The 18,406-nt window shown below is 37.7% G+C and overlaps 1 protein-coding gene across 3 annotated transcripts in view; it reads left to right on the top strand.

The window, feature by feature from the left end:
• Positions 1–18,406, top strand: part of LOC122993184 (dynein axonemal heavy chain 8-like) — a 41,288-nt gene that overhangs the window by 13,692 nt on the left and 9,190 nt on the right. For all 3 annotated transcript variants that reach the window (XM_044367125.1, XM_044367124.1, XM_044367123.1), the window contains exons 30-70: positions 283–387; positions 487–600; positions 706–768; positions 1,071–1,171; positions 1,306–1,443; positions 1,673–1,913; positions 2,017–2,216; positions 5,041–5,194; positions 5,322–5,485; positions 5,898–6,000; positions 6,427–6,531; positions 6,927–7,088; positions 7,723–7,947; positions 8,052–8,224; positions 8,689–8,867; positions 8,978–9,165; positions 9,261–9,347; positions 9,440–9,547; positions 9,619–9,753; positions 9,848–10,009; positions 10,121–10,367; positions 10,766–11,007; positions 11,128–11,268; positions 11,370–11,601; positions 11,694–11,836; positions 11,942–12,076; positions 12,168–12,290; positions 12,380–12,593; positions 12,686–12,795; positions 12,884–13,047; positions 13,134–13,326; positions 13,409–13,531; positions 13,620–13,750; positions 14,076–14,229; positions 14,598–14,762; positions 16,284–16,510; positions 16,608–16,726; positions 16,837–16,940; positions 17,336–17,512; positions 17,602–17,769; positions 17,985–18,200. In XM_044367125.1, the coding sequence (XP_044223060.1) occupies positions 283–387; positions 487–600; positions 706–768; positions 1,071–1,171; positions 1,306–1,443; positions 1,673–1,913; positions 2,017–2,216; positions 5,041–5,194; positions 5,322–5,485; positions 5,898–6,000; positions 6,427–6,531; positions 6,927–7,088; positions 7,723–7,947; positions 8,052–8,224; positions 8,689–8,867; positions 8,978–9,165; positions 9,261–9,347; positions 9,440–9,547; positions 9,619–9,753; positions 9,848–10,009; positions 10,121–10,367; positions 10,766–11,007; positions 11,128–11,268; positions 11,370–11,601; positions 11,694–11,836; positions 11,942–12,076; positions 12,168–12,290; positions 12,380–12,593; positions 12,686–12,795; positions 12,884–13,047; positions 13,134–13,326; positions 13,409–13,531; positions 13,620–13,750; positions 14,076–14,229; positions 14,598–14,762; positions 16,284–16,510; positions 16,608–16,726; positions 16,837–16,940; positions 17,336–17,512; positions 17,602–17,769; positions 17,985–18,200 (6,435 nt within the window). The remainder of the gene's footprint in view (positions 1–282; positions 388–486; positions 601–705; positions 769–1,070; positions 1,172–1,305; positions 1,444–1,672; positions 1,914–2,016; positions 2,217–5,040; positions 5,195–5,321; positions 5,486–5,897; positions 6,001–6,426; positions 6,532–6,926; positions 7,089–7,722; positions 7,948–8,051; positions 8,225–8,688; positions 8,868–8,977; positions 9,166–9,260; positions 9,348–9,439; positions 9,548–9,618; positions 9,754–9,847; positions 10,010–10,120; positions 10,368–10,765; positions 11,008–11,127; positions 11,269–11,369; positions 11,602–11,693; positions 11,837–11,941; positions 12,077–12,167; positions 12,291–12,379; positions 12,594–12,685; positions 12,796–12,883; positions 13,048–13,133; positions 13,327–13,408; positions 13,532–13,619; positions 13,751–14,075; positions 14,230–14,597; positions 14,763–16,283; positions 16,511–16,607; positions 16,727–16,836; positions 16,941–17,335; positions 17,513–17,601; positions 17,770–17,984; positions 18,201–18,406) is intronic.

The raw sequence follows: 18,406 nt of genomic DNA, 5'->3' as shown, positions 1-18,406 counted from the left end.
GGTTTCTCCACAAAGTAAAAGTTCAATTACCTAATTAGAGTTTAAAATAAAACAAAACAAATCTTGGCGAAATCTTGTGTGTAGTTGAAGAATATTTCTGACAGTTAATGATAATGTCTGTGCTTTCATATAATCTGCAGTTTGTCATAATAGGTTCAGAAATGTTTTTTACTTTCATTGTCTACTTGAAGTCATAAATTATTTTCCTTTCATAAGTCAGACCTTGAGTTTAATTTGTATCGATGTGAAATAACCATCTTATGATGATCTAAAATTTTACAGGAAGCCTTTGAAATTCTGACTAAATATGAAGCAGAGGTAACCATAAAAGAAGCAGAGGGGGTACACAATCTGAGGCATTTCTTCACAAAGCTTCAGTCTAAAGCTGTTAGTATCATCATTATATTTATGCTTATTTTGTTTTTGGATGTTATAATGTGCACTTAAGTAACTGTGATTTTGTTTTTTGATTCCGGACATTCCCAGAGATCAGTGCAAGATGAGCTTGTTCGTATGCAACCCAAGTTCAAACAAAACCTTCTGGAGTGCGTTACCATTTTCCAAAATGATGTTAGCACTTTTATAGACCAGTATGATTCAGTAAGTAATCTGTGAATCTGTGTTTAACTATGTGTGTGTAAGTTTTCAACCAATATATCAATTTAATTTGATCTATTAATCAGTTCATATGGTCTTGTATTTTAGGAAGGTCCTATGGTTGAAGGAATAGCTCCCCAAGAAGCCAGCCGCAGGCTCCATAGTTGTCAGGTAATTTTACTTAATTTTGCTCAATGCAAAAGTATCAGAGGTGATATGTGAGCAAGGGGTAAATGTGTTTTATAAACACAAACAATTGTCCATATCCACACACACATTTTTGATGATGATTTTTGTTTGTTTCGTTTAGTCTCAACTTTTTGTTGTATGTTGAATGTTTTAAAGTTTTTGTTGTTTGTTTGTTTTTTGTTAGTTTTTTTTTGGAAGCTAAAAATAAAAAAGATATATTAGTATCTTACTTTCCTGAGATGAGAATGTCTTGCATATTTGATGACCTTTTGTATTTTATTTAGGTTAAATTTGAAGAACTTTGGAGAAATTTCAACACATATACTTCTGGGGAGCAGCTTCTTGGCCTGCCAGTTACACAGTATGACTGTCTTCAAAAGAAAAAGTGTGTTTCTACTCTAAAAGGCTCACCATACATTACACTAAAATTATATCAATACTTTGATTATAATGTTAATCTTATTGTATTTTATAAAGTATTCAGACTAATAAAACTATGATTTCTTATTATTACCTTAGAAAAGAGCTTGACCTGCTTCAGAAACTCTACGGCCTGTATAATGCAGTGATGAGTAAGATTAGTGGGTACTATAGCATTCTGTGGACAGATGTGGACATCGAAAAGATCAATGCAGAACTTTTGGAATTTCAGAACAGGTAATCATTGTATTTCTGTTATTTTCTTTCCGTTTCTGTGAGTTTTTTGTTCTATGGAGAATGCTTGGCTTTAGGTAGGCATATGCTAATATTAGAACGTAATTAACCAAAATTAATACAGTATTCTCTCTCTGTAATAGGGAGAAAATATTCAAATACACATTATAAAGAAAAAACATAATTGTATTTTTTATCACACATGTATATTGGTTATTTTTGCTATTTGTAGGTGCCGAAAGCTACCCAAAGGACTAAAGGACTGGCAAGCCTTCCTGGACCTGAAGAAGACAATTGATGATTTCAGTGAGTCATGCCCTTTGCTTGAGATGATGGCAAACAAATCTATGATGAGGAGACACTGGGATCGGATCACAGACCTAACTGGTCACCAATTTGAGGTGGAGTCCAGTACCTTTACACTACAGAACATCATGGAAGCACCTCTGTTGAAATACAAGGAAGATATTGAGGTTTGCTCTCAGTTTGGACAGTTTGGTAACATTTAAACACACCTATCCCATTTTTTAGCCATTTTGTATTCACTTTCTTAAGCATGGCTTTCTGCATTTGTAGGACATCTGTATATCGGCTGTGAAGGAGAAGGATATTGAGGCTAAGTTGTCACAAGTGAAAGAGGTGTGGTCTGGGCAGACACTAAGCTTGATGACATTCAAGGATAGAGGAGAACTAATGCTGAAAGGGGCAGACACAACAGAGATCCTCACCATCCTGGAAGACAGTCTGATGGTGCTGGGGTCACTGCTGAGTAACAGGTAGAACTGGGCAAATGCTAACTTGAAATTTTGAGTTGAAAAATTAGATTTTTCCTTCAAAATGAGCGCAATTTACATGAGTGAAAGCACATCACAAATTTGTGCTTCTGGTACATTTTGTGAGTGATTAAGAGCTAAAAAGAAGTAGTTCAATGATTTTTCTCAGACCAGCAAGCTCAGAATAGAAATCCAATGCTGAAATAGAAATAGTCAATCAACAAACAAGATTCCAAAATATCGACCAAGATCATAATTGAACACTAGTAGAGTTGCAAAGTGGGAGGGCCTGCTGGTTCTGGAAGTATATTTCCCTATTCTGTATTCCCCTTTTGACATTTTCTTTGAACAACATCGTCAATATTGCTTTACATTGTGGACTCTATTTTCTTGCAGGCGTAAGGGTAGTGCTCAGCTAAAGGCAGTCTTTACACAATTTTCCTGCACCTGTGCCTGCTGAGGCTGTGTTAATGCAGAATAGGCATCGCAGTGCAATTTTAGTGCTCATTTTGGCACAAAATTGCATCTGCAATAAAACCTGCTTAGACCACCTCTTATCCGCCAACGCAGACACAGGGCAATTTACGTGACTTCAGTTGGTAGACCTACAGAGACGTATCCAAAATCACAAACCACCTCTCATTAATGTTAAGTTTTGCCCCTTTCAGTTTGCCACATTTTGTCATCTACTCAAGATTGACATGAGAATCAAAACATAATTTTTAAGGAAGATTTTTACAAATAATATCATCCACATGTATGTAATCCAATAACCCGGAGTTCATAAATACGTGTTTCCCACAATAACTTGTAGAATGTTGGATCTTTTCCTTGTTTATTAAACAGCTGTAGTCATTTCTCAGCAGCAGGAATGATACATGTGTTTCATCTATGGTCAATGATTTGAGAGAGGGGCTATGCATCATTCACTCATGGATAGCACAGAAGAGGCAATTTCATTAATTATTTCAGTCTTCCGACACAACGAGAGGATCAATCAGGATCTATTGTAATTGATGTTGTGCGTTTGCTAAACATCAGACTGGAAAGCTGTTACTCACAGATTCCAAGTTTAACAATAAAACAATTTGAAGTAACAGTTGTCCTTAAGATGCGTCCTGAGCTCCATCAAATCTGTCTGGACATTTATATTAAATAAACGTTCACACTCACTTTAGAGAATCTAATTATTTCTTCTGTCATGTCACAAGGATTGTTACAGTTAGTTTTCAGTTTGGTACTTGCTGTCAAGTCTCAAAATATTTGCAGTAGTCAATTCTGTGCATGGACGTGTATCCATATGATCAGTGTGTAAAATACAGCTTTATTTTCATTCTACCATTGTCAGCATATTTTGATTGATGCATGTTACAGACATGAACTCTTTTCTCTCTCTCACTCAGCCTCTCTCCCCCATTTCAGATGTTGCTGGTTTAAAGGGGATGAGAGGAGCTCATTTGATTAGTCATTACTGAAGCTTATCCTGACTCCACCTGCTGATTCTGTATTCCTCCCACTAATAATGTATTCAGTCTCTCCTCCACATTGAGCATGGCTGAGCCCAGTGCACTAATGCTGATGGTCAGGAGAACTGCAAAAATTTATAGTCACACCCACACACGCCATGTGCCAGAAATTAGGATTTGAATCTGTACGTACGCCCTATTTCAGGAAAATTTGGCCTTGTACTCCCTATTTCAGGAAAATATGGCCTAGAAACTCAGGACTCTCGCATAATGTAGTGATCCTATAGGTTTATACTATGACCACCAGTTTCAATTATTTCAACTTCGTTTCTGAGAAATAACATTTCCACTGATTTCATTCTTCCTCCTGAAATGCACCTTGCTAGTCGTAACTTCTATCCCAAAATCTTTACACAGTCTTGTACCTTTGACTTTTTACCAAGAACCAGATATTTTCTGATGCAGTTGTTAATATTTTGTACTGATGACTTAACTGGGAGAGTTTCATGCCAATCCAAGGTGTTGGAAGGGCTCAAACTTTGAGTAACACAACATTCTCTATAGGATAAATACTTCTGGAACAAGGGGCGCCTGAAATAGCACTTCCTACTTTGCAGCTCTATTGAGAAAAATGGATGGAGGACGTAACTGATGATTCAAAGAGAAAGTCGACATATTGGTGCAAAAAAAATTTGAGGTCTTTTAAGTCACAGCATCCTTTCAGTCATGGTCTCATTAACTAGAACGTTTTCAAATCCCTTTTGTATTTATAAGTTCAATGTTGTATGGACTGTTTTTCCCCCATCAGATAAATAAGAACTGATGTTTTGCATATGAACTGTTTTTATTTACAGGAATTTAAAGACTGAAATGAGGCTTTTCAAATGCAGAGAAGGAGAAGAAACGATGAGTTTAAATGTATTACTTAACCTTTATTAAGTGTTTACACACCTAAAATTGGCAGCACCAGTATGCCAGCAGGACCAATATTTGTCACCATTGACTGTATATTTGTGGTGATTTGAACATCAGAGGTAAACTTTCTTTCTGTCTCAGAGACCTCAGCCTCTCTCTACCCCTGTTTCACCTACAGTTACTTTTAAAGGGGATGAGAGGAACTTATGTGATTAGTCATTAATGAAGCAGGCTAGGACTCCACCTGCTGATTCTGCATTCCTCCTACTGATAATGTATTCAGCCTCTCTTCCACATTGTGCCCATCTGCATTGGAATTGCAAAAATGTGCTGGTCACATCCATGTGTGCTTAGTCGCATTTGCATCTGCACCCTAATTCAGGAAAATGAAGCCCAATGTTTTGTACTGTCTTAAGGACCTTGTGACCATTGCTGTCTCTTTATAGGTATAGTGCCTACTACAAAGCAGAGATCCAGGATTGGGTCTCCAAGCTTTCAACATCATCTGACGTCATTGAACAGTGGGTTATTGTGCAAAACCTGTGGATCTATTTGGAGGCTGTGTTTGTTGGGGGTGACATTGCCAAAGACCTGCCACAGGTAAAGTTTATGCTTTTTATCTTTTTATTCTGAAAATTTAAATGTTCAGAGATTGAGATTAACTGCAGTATAGAGATACAGCATAATCCTAATTTCTTTGTAAAATAATTGATTTTTCCCAATGAAGGAAGCAAAACGTTTCCAGAATATTGACAAGTCCTGGATTACGATCATGCAGCGAGCCCAAAAGGTACCAAATGTGGTGGAGTGCTGCGTGGGAGATCCAACTCTGGGACAGCTCCTCCCAGATCTTCAAAAACAGCTGGAGTTCTGTCAAAAGTCTCTTGCAGGGTAAAGCTTTGCCAAAGATAAAACAGATAAAAAATGAAACAGAGGGAGACATTACATTTGTCTATGATAGTTCATGCAACTGTTTGTTCCTCTGTCAATATCTGCAATTATACTGCATAACCAAGCAGTTATTTTGAAACAGACTTGTTTCCTGCAAAGTTGGTTTAACAAAATCACTCGTATTTAATGATTAGTATTTATTTCTAATTGATTCGCATTTTAATGTTTTCCATTCAAGTGTTTTCATTAGACTTTTTTCACCTATTTTTTGTTACTCCCACTCTGTTTTGTCAGTGTCTTGAATCACAAAGAAAACTTTGTAATTAATGACATACTGTAAGTTATACAGTAGCTATTGTACAATGGCTGGAGGTGATATGTACACTGGATATGATGTTATCTAACTCAACAGGTACCTCGAGAAAAAAAGACTCCTGTTCCCACGATTCTTCTTTGTGTCTGATCCAGCCCTCTTGGAGATCCTAGGACAAGCAAGTGATTCTCACACAATTCAGGTTAGCCCATTTATTGTATTCATTTATATATAATATAAAAAAGTGATGATGTTAACCATAAACGGTCAATCACATAGATATGAAAGCACTTATGTAGACAAGAAAAAAATGTAAGTACCTTTGCTAAGGTTATGTTTTCATTCCCATTTATACATCTAGTAGTTATCATAATATCTTGAATACATGTCAAGAGATTTCAGTGTAATTTGGAGTAGAACGACCATGGGCCAAGCAAGAAAATGTGGGATGTAATTTGGGGAATTTTTAAAGGATTTCTTAACATTGTGAAAAAAGGAGTTTTAGCTTTTCTTGTATTGCATTTCCTGTAAATTTACTTAACTGTCATTTATATTGACTTATTGATTGCTTGAATTTGTGATGAAAAAAAATTGTAAAACTAATTTTAGGTGCAATTTATTTCTTTAGTCACATCTCCTTGGAGTGTTTGACAATGTCAATGAAGCAGAGTTTCACACGACAGAATATGACAAGATTATGGCTGTTATGTCACAAGAAGGAGAGAAACTACCGGTATGTAATGTTAATTGTATTTACAGATCATAACTGTAATGTGGAATTGTGTGTGAACTGTGTGTCTGTTTGACACTGAGTGCAACTGTGTCTTATGTACATGCATCTGCATGGGTTTGTGTGTGAGTAGTTGTATTGTTTCGCTGCATTTTTAAACTGGTTTCTATATTTCCATAACTAGGAACATAAATAGAGTGATAAATTTTAGTTAAGTAAAATTATGCAAGAATTGATAGCAAAAGGTACTTATGTATAAAATGTAAAATTGTGAAGAATAAGGATGTTGAATTGTTGATTTTTTGTATTAATCTTTTTTTTTTTTAACTTAATGTACTTGCTCTCCAGCACTGTTCACAGTATAGAATAAAATAGTAAATGTGTGTTTGTGGTTCTAGCTGGACAGTCCTGTCATGGCACAGGGACCAGTGGAGCTCTGGCTCGGAGTGCTGTTGTTGCAACAGCAGGCTTCATTGCACTCCGTTATTAAATCTTCAGATCTAGAGATCAATGATGAAGACTTTGATCTTCTCTCTTTCCTCGACAAGTTCCAAGCACAGGTCAGTATGGCGAGTGTGTGCCAGAAAAGAAAAAAGACTAAATACCCAAATACCTTTGTATTAGATTTTAGGTCAACAGTAGGCTTGTACACTGTATTATTATAATAGATATGCTCCTTTGCTATGAACTATGACAAGAACTGTCCACCCTCTTACCACAACTCCCTGTAGATGCTTCCACAACAGAGGTTTGAAACACTGTACTCTATAAGCTTAGAATATCATCATTGCACATTTTAGAAAGAAAAGAAAATTTCAGATCAAACTGTCCGGAATGATGGCCTCAGCATGAAATAACTACAAATTTAATCATGACTTTATTTTCACCAATTTACCTTTCTCTGTGATGATACTTTTTATATTCTTGGATGTACTTTGTGTCAAAAGTTTGTAAAAATAACAAAGATCAATAACCTTGTAGTGTTGAAATATGAAAAGAGAGGGGGTTTTTTTGGTACAGTTCCAGTCAGAAGTTTGGACACACCTTCCTATTCCCTTGAATGAGAAAGTGTGTCCAAACTTTTGACTGGTACTGTACATGATAGAATTGCAATTAATGTATATTAGCCAATACGCTCAGGCTATATACAGGCAGTTCACCTTTAAATGCATTGTTTTGCTCTTACTCTCTTAGGTGGGCTTGCTGGGAATCCAAATGCTTTGGACAAGAGATTCAGAAGAGGCTCTACAAAATGCTGAAGATGACAGGGAGATCATGCCTCTTACCAAAAAGAAATTCTTAAATCTGCTCAGCGTTCTCATTAAACAAACAACCTATGACCTGAGCAAGTTTGACAGAGTCAAGTATGAGACGCTTGTCACAATCCATGTGCACCAAAGTGATATATTTAATGACCTAGTAGGTTCTTTGAAAAATCTTACTTCTATCATGGATCTTTTGATATTATAGACTAATGGTTATTTGTGTAACACATTCAGATTGATGTCCTACTTTCTCCTCAGGTAAAAAAGCGAATCAAGTCTGTCACTGACTTTGAATGGCTAAAGCAGAGCAGATTTTACTTCAAAGAAGACCTGGATAAGGTCATTGTGTCCATTACTAATGTCGACTTCATTTATCAGAATGAGTTCCTAGGCTGTACCGACCGTTTGGTCATCACCCCTCTGACTGACAGGCAAGAAAAGAGGAATATAAATTACTTAAAGGCATACTATGCAGGATTTTCCTTAAAGTGTAAAGACTCATACAAAAATAATCCCTCTCAATCATCACTTATGATGATCCCCCTGCCTGTATTTTCTTATTATTTTGCTGTGTTCGGGATGTTTCTGGGCGTCAACCTTTACAAGGGAACCACTGTGAAACAATCAGAAAATAACATTTTATTTATCTGATTCACTGTTTTTCTCATTACTGCCATTCACTCTCTAGTACTTGACCATTGCTTTTCTTTCTCTCTTCCTCTCTCTCACGCTCGTGCTCTCAGCTCGCTTGGGGGAGGAGGGGACAACTCTGAATGTTGTGTTTACAAACAGCAACGGACAAATCCATGCATAGTATGCCTTTTATAATTGAATTTACTTTTCATATAGGGTTTAATTTCTAAGTTCAGTCAGAGAATTGCTTTTCTGTCTGCAGGTGTTACATCACACTAGCACAAGCTCTGGGCATGAGCATGGGAGGAGCCCCTGCAGGGCCAGCCGGCACTGGAAAGACTGAAACCACTAAGGACATGGGTCGCTGCCTTGGCAAGTATGTGGTGGTCTTCAACTGCTCAGACCAGATGGACTTCAGAGGACTTGGCAGGATATACAAAGGTATCCCAAGCAATAAAATTATTCATCTAGCAGTGTGGTGTACTATTTTAGGTATCATATGTTGTAGTTTTGTCTATTTTTTTGTTTGTTTGTTTGTTTGTTTGTTTCAGGCCTTGCACAATCAGGGTCCTGGGGCTGCTTTGATGAGTTCAACAGAATTGACCTGCCAGTGCTTTCTGTCGCTGCTCAGCAGATCTACATTGTCTTGCAAGCACGCAAGAAGCTTAAAAGCACTTTCATCTTTACCGATGGAGACTGTGTGGACCTGAATCCAGAGTTCGGCCTGTTTATCACTATGGTAGAATGAACAAATCTTATAAATCTTATAATAAACATTTCAAAGAAGGGTAGAGAACATCAAATATATTCCAACATGTTGTCATTCCATCCTAGAACCCTGGATATGCAGGTCGTCAAGAACTTCCTGAAAACTTAAAAGTGCAATTCAGGACAGTGTCTATGATGGTGCCAGACCGGCAGGTAGGTCGAAGCTAGTATTGTTCAAGAGTAAATTGCTTCCTTTTAGCTGTAGTCATAACTGACAATCACTTCCCCACTGTTGTTTTTGGCAGATCATCATGAGAGTCAAACTGGCCAGTTGTGGATTCAATGAAAATGTTATCTTGGCTCAGAAATTTTTTGTCCTTTATAAACTGTGTGAAGAACAACTCACAAAACAGGTGAGAAGCTTATGGCCAGTGCCTAATTCATAAAGTGAATGATTATTGACACAACCTCTACTCTTTACCAGGTCCACTATGACTTTGGCCTAAGGAACATCCTATCTGTATTGAGAACACTAGGGGCCAGTAAGAGAGCCCGACCCGATGACTCAGAGTCCAGCACTGTCATGAGAGTGCTGCGTGACATGAATCTTTCTAAACTGGTATGAGAGGAACTCTACTGACAAACAGGGATAATATATTTTATATTTTACTGCGTAGACAGACACTGTATGTGGATCTTTTTATTTGTTTCAGGTGGATGAGGATGAGCCTCTCTTTCTTAGTCTGATCAATGACCTTTTCCCTGGTATCCAGCTGGATGGGAGCACATATGTTGAACTTCAAGCTGCTGTAGCTCATCAAGTTGAGCTTGCTGGTATTGTCAACCACCCCCCATGGAACCTTAAGTTAGTCCAGGTACCTCATTACCTGTTCATCCACACGTTTTACTCCTGTTGTTGTCTTGTGTTTTACCAAGTTATAATTTGGAAAATACCACTCTAACTGTTATGTTACTGTTACCACCAGCTTTATGAGGCTTCACGTGTACGCCACGGCCTGATGACTCTGGGCCCAAGTGGAGCTGGGAAGACCACAGTCATCAACATCCTCATGCGAGCTATGACTGAATGTGGAACCCCACACAGAGAGTTGCGCATGAACCCAAAGGCCATCACTGCACCGCAGATGTTCGGCCGCCTAGATGCAGCCACCAATGATTGGACAGATGGTATTTTTTCCACTCTGTGGAGGAGGACGCTAAAAGCCAAGAAAGGTTTGTGACACAAGGTTTAGTGCACATTTAAATAATATGTCTGAATTTATGTCATATATTTTTTTACACTACTCATTGTATTATTTAATTAATTATTGCTTGAACTTAAAGAGCTTTACAGTTTACCTCTGATTCACACACACCCACCTACACACACTAGGTATGTAGTGCTGGTCTGACCATCTAGAGCCATTTCAGTGTCTTCAGGTTCAGGGTCTTGCTCAAGGACACTTTAACATGTAGATATGAGACGCTGAGGATTGAACCTCCAACCCTGCTAGTGGTGGATGAATTGCACTTGCTCCTGAGCCAAAGCTACCCAGCCGAGTGAAGTGTAGAAGAGAGAGTTTTAGAATTTAATAATTGAATTTTAATGGCTTATGATGGATTCCCTGCAGGAGAGTTCATATGGATTGTGCTGGATGGTCCTGTGGATGCCATATGGATTGAGAACCTCAACTCTGTGCTGGATGATAACAAAACACTGACTCTGGCTAATGGTGATCGCATCACGATGTCTCCATCATGCAAGCTGGTGTTTGAGGTGCACAACATGGATAATGCCTCCCCTGCTACTGTATCCCGGGTGGGTATGGTCTTCATGAGCTCTTCAGCTCTCAGCTGGAGGCCCATACTGCAGGTACAGTTGTCATCAGTCATCCATCAGTCATCAGTCATCAGCGGAGAGAGTCTTTGTAGATAGAAACAATGCTTCTCTTACAATTGAGTGCTTAGGTTGAATACAGGCTTTATGTTTTAGGGATGGGCTAACAAGCGCAATGCAGAAGAAGCAAGCAGCATTATGGATTTATATGACAAGATATTTGAGGATGCTTACTTGTTTATGAAGCAGAACCTTAAACCCAAAATGGAGCTTTTGGAGTGCAACTACATAATGCAGGTATGTACCAAGAAGAAATTTCTATGTTGGACAGGAATTGGATAATGCTCTAAACTTTTTTTCTGGAAACATGGAATAATCTGATTATGATCTACCCTTAGTCTGTGAATCTGCTGGAGGGCCTCATCCCAACCAAGGAGACAGGGGGCTTAGTTGGTAGCAAACACCTAGAGTGCCTCTTTGTCTTCTGTCTAATGTGGAGTCTGGGAGCCCTTTTGGAGTTGGAGGATCGTGATAAACTGGAGGCTTATATCAGAGCACATGACAGCAACATTTATGTGCCTCAAACACAACCAGGAGAGACTATGTTTGAATACATGGTCAACTCAAATGGTACATCCATTTCATACATTTAATGCCACCTCTTTTTTATCTAGTTTTTAAGTGAGATATAACAACTGTATGTATGGTAATTTCTGTTTCAGGTGAGTGGTGTCATTGGAATCACCATGTGGGGGAGTATGTCTATCCAACAGACCATGTGCCAGACTATGCCTCCATCCTTGTGCCAAATGTGGATAACACAAGAACATCTTTCTTGTTGGAAACCATTGCCAAACAACGCAAGGTGATCTTGTCCCTTTTTAATAGATGTGTTTTTCATTTAAAAAGTAGTTACTTATTTTTGTTTAGGGTATATCTGTGAAAGATTTGATATATTTTATTTGTATAGGCTGTATTGCTTATTGGTGAACAAGGGACAGCCAAGACAGTGATGATAAAAAGCCACACAAAAAAGTATGATCCTGAAACAGACCTTTCCAAGTCTCTGAACTTCTCTTCTGCGACAGAGCCCATGATGTTTCAGGTAGAATATTTCTCATGTTCTGTATGGTTGTCGTTGTAAAGTTTTAAAATAGGGTTTTGTTTGCAAAAGCAATGTTTATTTTTCATTACAGCGAACAGTGGAGAGTTACATTGAGAAACGAATTGGCAGTACCTATGGGCCCCCAGGGGGACGCAGGATGACTGTCTTCATTGATGATGTAAACATGCCTATTGTCAATGAATGGGGAGATCAGGTGCTTATATAGCAGGTTTTGTTATATATTTACTATTTCATGTTCAGTCAATTCAGTTAGAGTAACTACTGTATGTGACTGTCCAACAGATTACCAATGAGATAGTCCGGCAGATGATGGAAATGAGTGGCATGTATAATTTGGACAAACCAGGAGACTTCACCACTATTGTGGATGTACAGATACTGGCTGCCATGATTCATCCTGGTGGTGGGAGAAACGACATCCCACAAAGACTGAAGAGACAGTTTACTGTCTTCAATTGTACTCTGCCATCTAACACCTCCATTGATAAGATCTTTGGTACTTGTCCCTAAAATGACATTTTTTTCTGCTTACTATATATCAGTTTGAATGAAACACTTCGATTATTTTCTCATGCTCTCTTTCTACAGGTATAATTGGCTGTGGATATTTCGATACTTGCAGGAATTTCAAGCCTGAGATATCAGATATGGTGAAGTGTCTTGTGTCTGCTGGGAGGATTTTATGGCAATGGACAAAGGTAATCACTTGAAAAATAATGTGAAATTGATTTAAGTGATAGATTTATTAATGAAGACATGATTTGATTGTATGATTTCACATTAAAGGCAAAAATGCTTCCCACACCATCCAAGTTCCACTACATCTTCAATTTGAGAGACTTGTCCAGGATCTGGCAAGGAATGCTAAATGTCAAGGCTGATGAGTGTGATGATATCCCCACTCTCCTGGCTCTTTTCAAGAGTGAATGTACGAGGGTGATTGCTGATAGGTATGGTGAAGTTCTTACATACAGCAAATCCCCTTTTAAATACAACAAAATGGCAAGAAGGCAAACCGAAATGTATTTTTCTATAGGTTTATTTGCTCTGAGGACAGAGAGTGGTTTGAGAAGAATGTATCTCGTGTGATCCAAGAGCATGTTGACCCCGACCTTGTACCGGAACTTCATCCTGAGCCATACTTTGTCGACTTCCTGCGAGATGCCCCTGAGCCCACTGGAGAAGAGGATGATGATGCCTGTTTTGATGCCCCCAAAATTTATGAATTGGTATGACCTTGGTATTTAGGCCATTTAATGATATTTGTACTGATTATGTCACCATCATCTGAGCAAAGTAACATTCTTCCAGGTGCCAAATTTTGAGTTCTTATCAGAAAAGCTAATGATGTATCAGACCCAGCACAACGAGGTCATCAGAGGCTCCAGCCTAGATTTAGTTTTCTTCACAGATGCCATGACTCATCTTGTCAAGGTCAGCTTAGAAGCCAATCTAACAGATACATATCCTGTAGTGAAGGCTACAGATAATTCTGATTTATTTGACATTTGCCTCCCTATAGATCTCACGTATCATTCGAACGGACAATGGAAATGCCCTGCTTGTGGGAGTGGGAGGATCAGGGAAACAGAGCCTGACTCGCCTGGCCTCATACATAGCTGGATACAACATCTTCCAGATCACATTGACAAGGTAAAAAGAGAAAAAATAAAAAACTGTTCTCAGCATTAGTGAGGAAACTTGGTAGAGGGACGCTATGCAGCAACAAGATGAGGTGATAAATAAAATGAAAATTCAATAATAGTTAGTCATGTATTTTGTTTTAAAATGTTTGTAGAAATGCAATATTGTAAAATGTTTGTCAAGAAGCAATTGAATAAGTATTCCATGAAACCTTGTTTGTATTTTAGATCCAGTTTTCCAAAATTGTGTTTTCTTATTGATCCTTATTGTTTTGCTGCATTCACACTTTGAGGGATACTTGTTTCTTACACTGCTGTGTTTGTCTTTCCATCAGAACATACAACATAAGTAATTTCATGGATGACCTGAAAGTGTTGTATAAAACAGCTGGGGCTGAAGGCAAAGGCATTACCTTCATCTTTACTGACAATGAAATCAAAGATGAGGCCTTCCTTGAGTACCTCAACAATGTTCTTTCTTCTGGAGAGGTGAGGACTTCACTTTGAGGGTAAAAAGCACTGATGTCTGTGAACCCCCAATTCATGATCACCCAAACAAGCTTGGTCTATATTTAGACAATGTAGTTGAGGACTTTCCTATTTATATCATTGAAACAATAAACCATGTTATGATTATATTATGATTATGAAAAAAAGGTAAAAAATAAAATTAACAATTTAAGTTTACTGAATAATTACAAGTTAAATCCAAATTTTGTTAAGCCGATAAGAAAAATTTAAAAGCAGCCATTGCCTAATAAATGATCAAACTTATAATATTTACTATAAATCTAATAGATCTCAAAGTAATGCTTTGGCTGGTCCTAATGACTTCACTGTGAATTAACTGTGCGCAGGTCTCCAACCTTTTTGCAAAAGATGAGATCCAAGAGATCACCCAGAACCTGATCTCTGTGATGAAAAAGGAGTTACCTCGTGTTCCACCAACGTTTGACAACCTTTATGACTACTTCATATCACGGTCCAGAAAGAATCTGCATGTAGTTCTGTGTTTCTCACCGGTAGGTTAAAACTCAGTACATCCATTATGAGAAGCCAGTAACCCATAGATCAGGTGCTTAAAAACTGTATCTTTGTACATTTATTTTGGATCTTTTTGTTTAAATTGTCAGCTGCAGTAATTTCATTATTATTTCAGTATTTGTTCTGTTGCATTGCATGCTTAAAAGAAGCAAAGTAGAACTGCTATATTACACATGCACTTACGAAGCTACTCCTGTATAAATGAATGTTTTTGGTTAGATTACATTGTATCTATAATGGCTCCACACTTACTTTTATTTTCAGTGGCAGTTGTGCCCCTGAGTTGAAAAAAGGGGTACAGACAAAGATTTAGGGGCACTGTAATTCTCAGGGAATGCATCTCTAACGCATTTCTTTTTTTAAAACCTGCAGTGCAGAACTTTTACATATAAATAAACATCCTTTACATTCAAGCTCTTGCCAAACGAGTTCACACAATGTTGATTAAGCCTATCACCGCCAGTTCTCTCTGTATTTCACAGTATACTGGAGATTTAATCTGAAATACAGGATGTAGTTGAGACCTAACAAAGGACAGGAATGCATTGTGCTTCATTAATGCATCCTTTTTTTAAACTACTTAGAGACTGCTTATTCTTTTGAGGCATTGCAATCATGTTTGAGGTTTGAATCCAGTATCGAATCTGCTTACTAAATCTGACTTCAGTACTGAAGCTACTTGTCAAATCTGAATCAATTCAAATCCATTTAGGTTTGGTGTTCAACTTTTGAAGAAACTAAAGTTAGAAATAACTACAACTCAAAAGATTCACCTAAAATCTGTAAGCTGAGAGGACAGAAACAGTTTTGATTGGCAGCCTTATTAATGTTCACAACCTGCAACTACAACTTGAAAATGAGAGAAAATAGAACTAAATTCATCACAAAAGGCATTTTTGTGCTGAAGGCGCTCAGTATACATAGTGAGATGAATGTTCATAGCAACAGAAGACATTAAATGTTGATTATATATGTATGCAGTACATTGAAATAACAGTAACCTATTGACTTTGGCACACCTTTTTTTCACCAGCAACTCTCTACAAATACTGAATGTCTACTAATTGTTAAGCTGCTTAATTGTTGATATGATACTGCATGAATGAAATTCTAACTGAGAGAATGCAACACCTGAAATTGACATGATGTGATCAACTAGACCATTTTAACTATTTCACTAAAGAAGAGTATTTGCGGGAACCACAAAAACACAAATAATCTTTGGCTGAGTATAGACACCAGCTGCAGAGAGCACACAAACCCAACATTAGCTAAGTTTCATTATGTTCTGTCATCAAGTTATTTACACAATCAATGTTAATTAGCGACAGCTGATATGACCTGCTGTCCCCAACGTTTGTCATCTTAACCAGCAAAAGCAACTGTCATCTGTATACATTGCCAATCCAGGTGTCATAATCTAGAGTCACTCACACCAGAGCGTCCAAATAATTTTTTACATTTGCACACTGTAGAGCCTTTTCTACTGTCCTTGACAGGTGGGACAGAAGTTTCGCTCCCGATCTCTGAAATTTCCAGGGTTGATATCTGGGTGCACAATGGACTGGTTCACCCCTTGGCCCAATGAGGCTCTGGTGGCTGTGTCCAACTATTTCTTGTCAGAGTTTCCCATGGTTTGCTCTGCTAATGTGAAAGCTGCCGTGGTGACCACCATGGGTACATATCATGACAAAGTGTCCAACACTTGTGAAAGCTACTTTGAAAGGTATAAAACACAGAGCATATCTATATTGACATTGTAACATTGTATTTATTTATATCCAGATATACAACTTAAAGTTGTATGCTGTTTTATCTTTCAGGTTCCGAAGAAGAACTCATGTCACCCCTAAATCCTACCTCTCTTTTATAAACGGTTACAAAACACTGTATGCTGAAAAACATAACTACATCAACACACTTGCAGAGCGTATGAATGTCGGTAAGGAAGTTCAGCAGCAAAGCTAAGATATACTATGAAGATGATTTTTTGGGACAGCTTTGCAAGGTCTACTTAGGGAAAGGATTTTATAAGATGTTACTGATTTCCAGGATTGGACAAACTGATGGAGGCTAGTAAGTCTGTGGCTCAACTATCAAAGGACCTTGAAATCAAGGAAAAAGAGCTGGCTATAGCATCTGTCAAAGCTGACAAGGTAAATAATAATATAGACTACATCTTCCCATGACCCTGTAAAAGATGCACAGTTATAGATAATGGATAGATCATGTGCAACTTCTCTAAAATCTGAAAAAGGGACATAAAAAAAACAAACAAAGGTTGTGGCAAGTATGACACATCTTATATAGAGTAAGTTCATTAATTGGGTAAAGGGAGTATTAGCTTTTCCATTAAATATTTTTAATTATAGAAAATAATATATCTGAAGTATATATTATAGTAATAGTAAATATCTGTCCCAGGTTTTGTAAAAAAAAAAAAAAAGAAAAACAACTTGTTAACTGGAAAACTGGATAACAGGTCAACAGTTTACGGACATTTATATGATACCTAGTATTACGTGAGACATTTCTTGTTGCAATCACAAAGGTGGTGGCAGAGGTGACAGTCAGTGCAGAGGCTGCTACCATTGTCAAGAATGAAGTCCAGATTGTGAAGGATAAAGCCCAGAAAATTGTGGACGAAATTGGAGTAGAGAAAGCTATTGCAGAAGAAAAACTGGAGGCTGCAAAACCAGCTTTAGAAGAGGCTAAAGCTGCACTGAATGTGAGATTTATGTGACTTTTTGCGTTGAGCATATTTGTATTTACACTATGTGTGTAGTATAGGACTTGATATACTTTGAAATTCTACAGACCATCAAGCCTGCTGACGTTGCCACTGTGAGAAAACTGGCAAAGCCTCCACATCTGATCATGAGGATTATGGACTGTTGCCTGCTTTTATTCCAAAAGAAGTTAGACTCTATCTCTATTGATCCGGAAAGGCAATGTCTTAAACCATCATGGTCAGAAGCACTGAAGGTAGCAAATATCCTTTTTTATTAAATTTCTATAGTTACACCTCACAACCTGCACATTGTAAGTGCTTTATGTGAACCTAAATTAATGTTTTCTGTGTGTATGGTCCAGTTTGCATGTTCCATAGTGTAAATAATAATAATAATACCACATAATATTCAACTTTGTGAAGTTACTCATGGCTCCCCTTTGTCCGTCTGTCTTTGTCTACTCTATAGCTCATGAGTGGTGCTGGTTTCATGACCTCCCTCCAGCAGTTCCCAAAGGACAAAATAAATGAGGAAACTGTAGAACTTCTGCAGGTCTACTTTGACATGGAGGATTACACAATGGAAAATGCAAAGAAAGTGTGTGGTAATGTAGCTGGTCTGCTTGCATGGACCTGTGCTATGGCCACATTCTTTGGCATAAACAAAGAGGTGCTACCACTAAAGGTAAAATTCACCTTCATCATTTATGCGATGCAGATGTGGCATAGGTAGTGCTGTATTTAAGGATAAATGATATCCACATCTTAAGCTATAGGTTTTATTTGCTGATGTACATAATGTAATAATACTCAACACATATACAGTGACACATTTTCAGTTATTTTAGTTCTGCAATCTAGTATGTTATGAAAGGAAACAAAAACTGATGA

This window comes from Thunnus albacares, chromosome 12 (assembly GCF_914725855.1).
Source record: "Thunnus albacares chromosome 12, fThuAlb1.1, whole genome shotgun sequence".
Classification (NCBI taxonomy): domain Eukaryota; kingdom Metazoa; phylum Chordata; class Actinopteri; order Scombriformes; family Scombridae; genus Thunnus; species Thunnus albacares.
The sequence above is the reverse complement of the archived record's forward strand: the minus strand, read 5'-3'. Positions and strand labels throughout refer to the sequence as shown.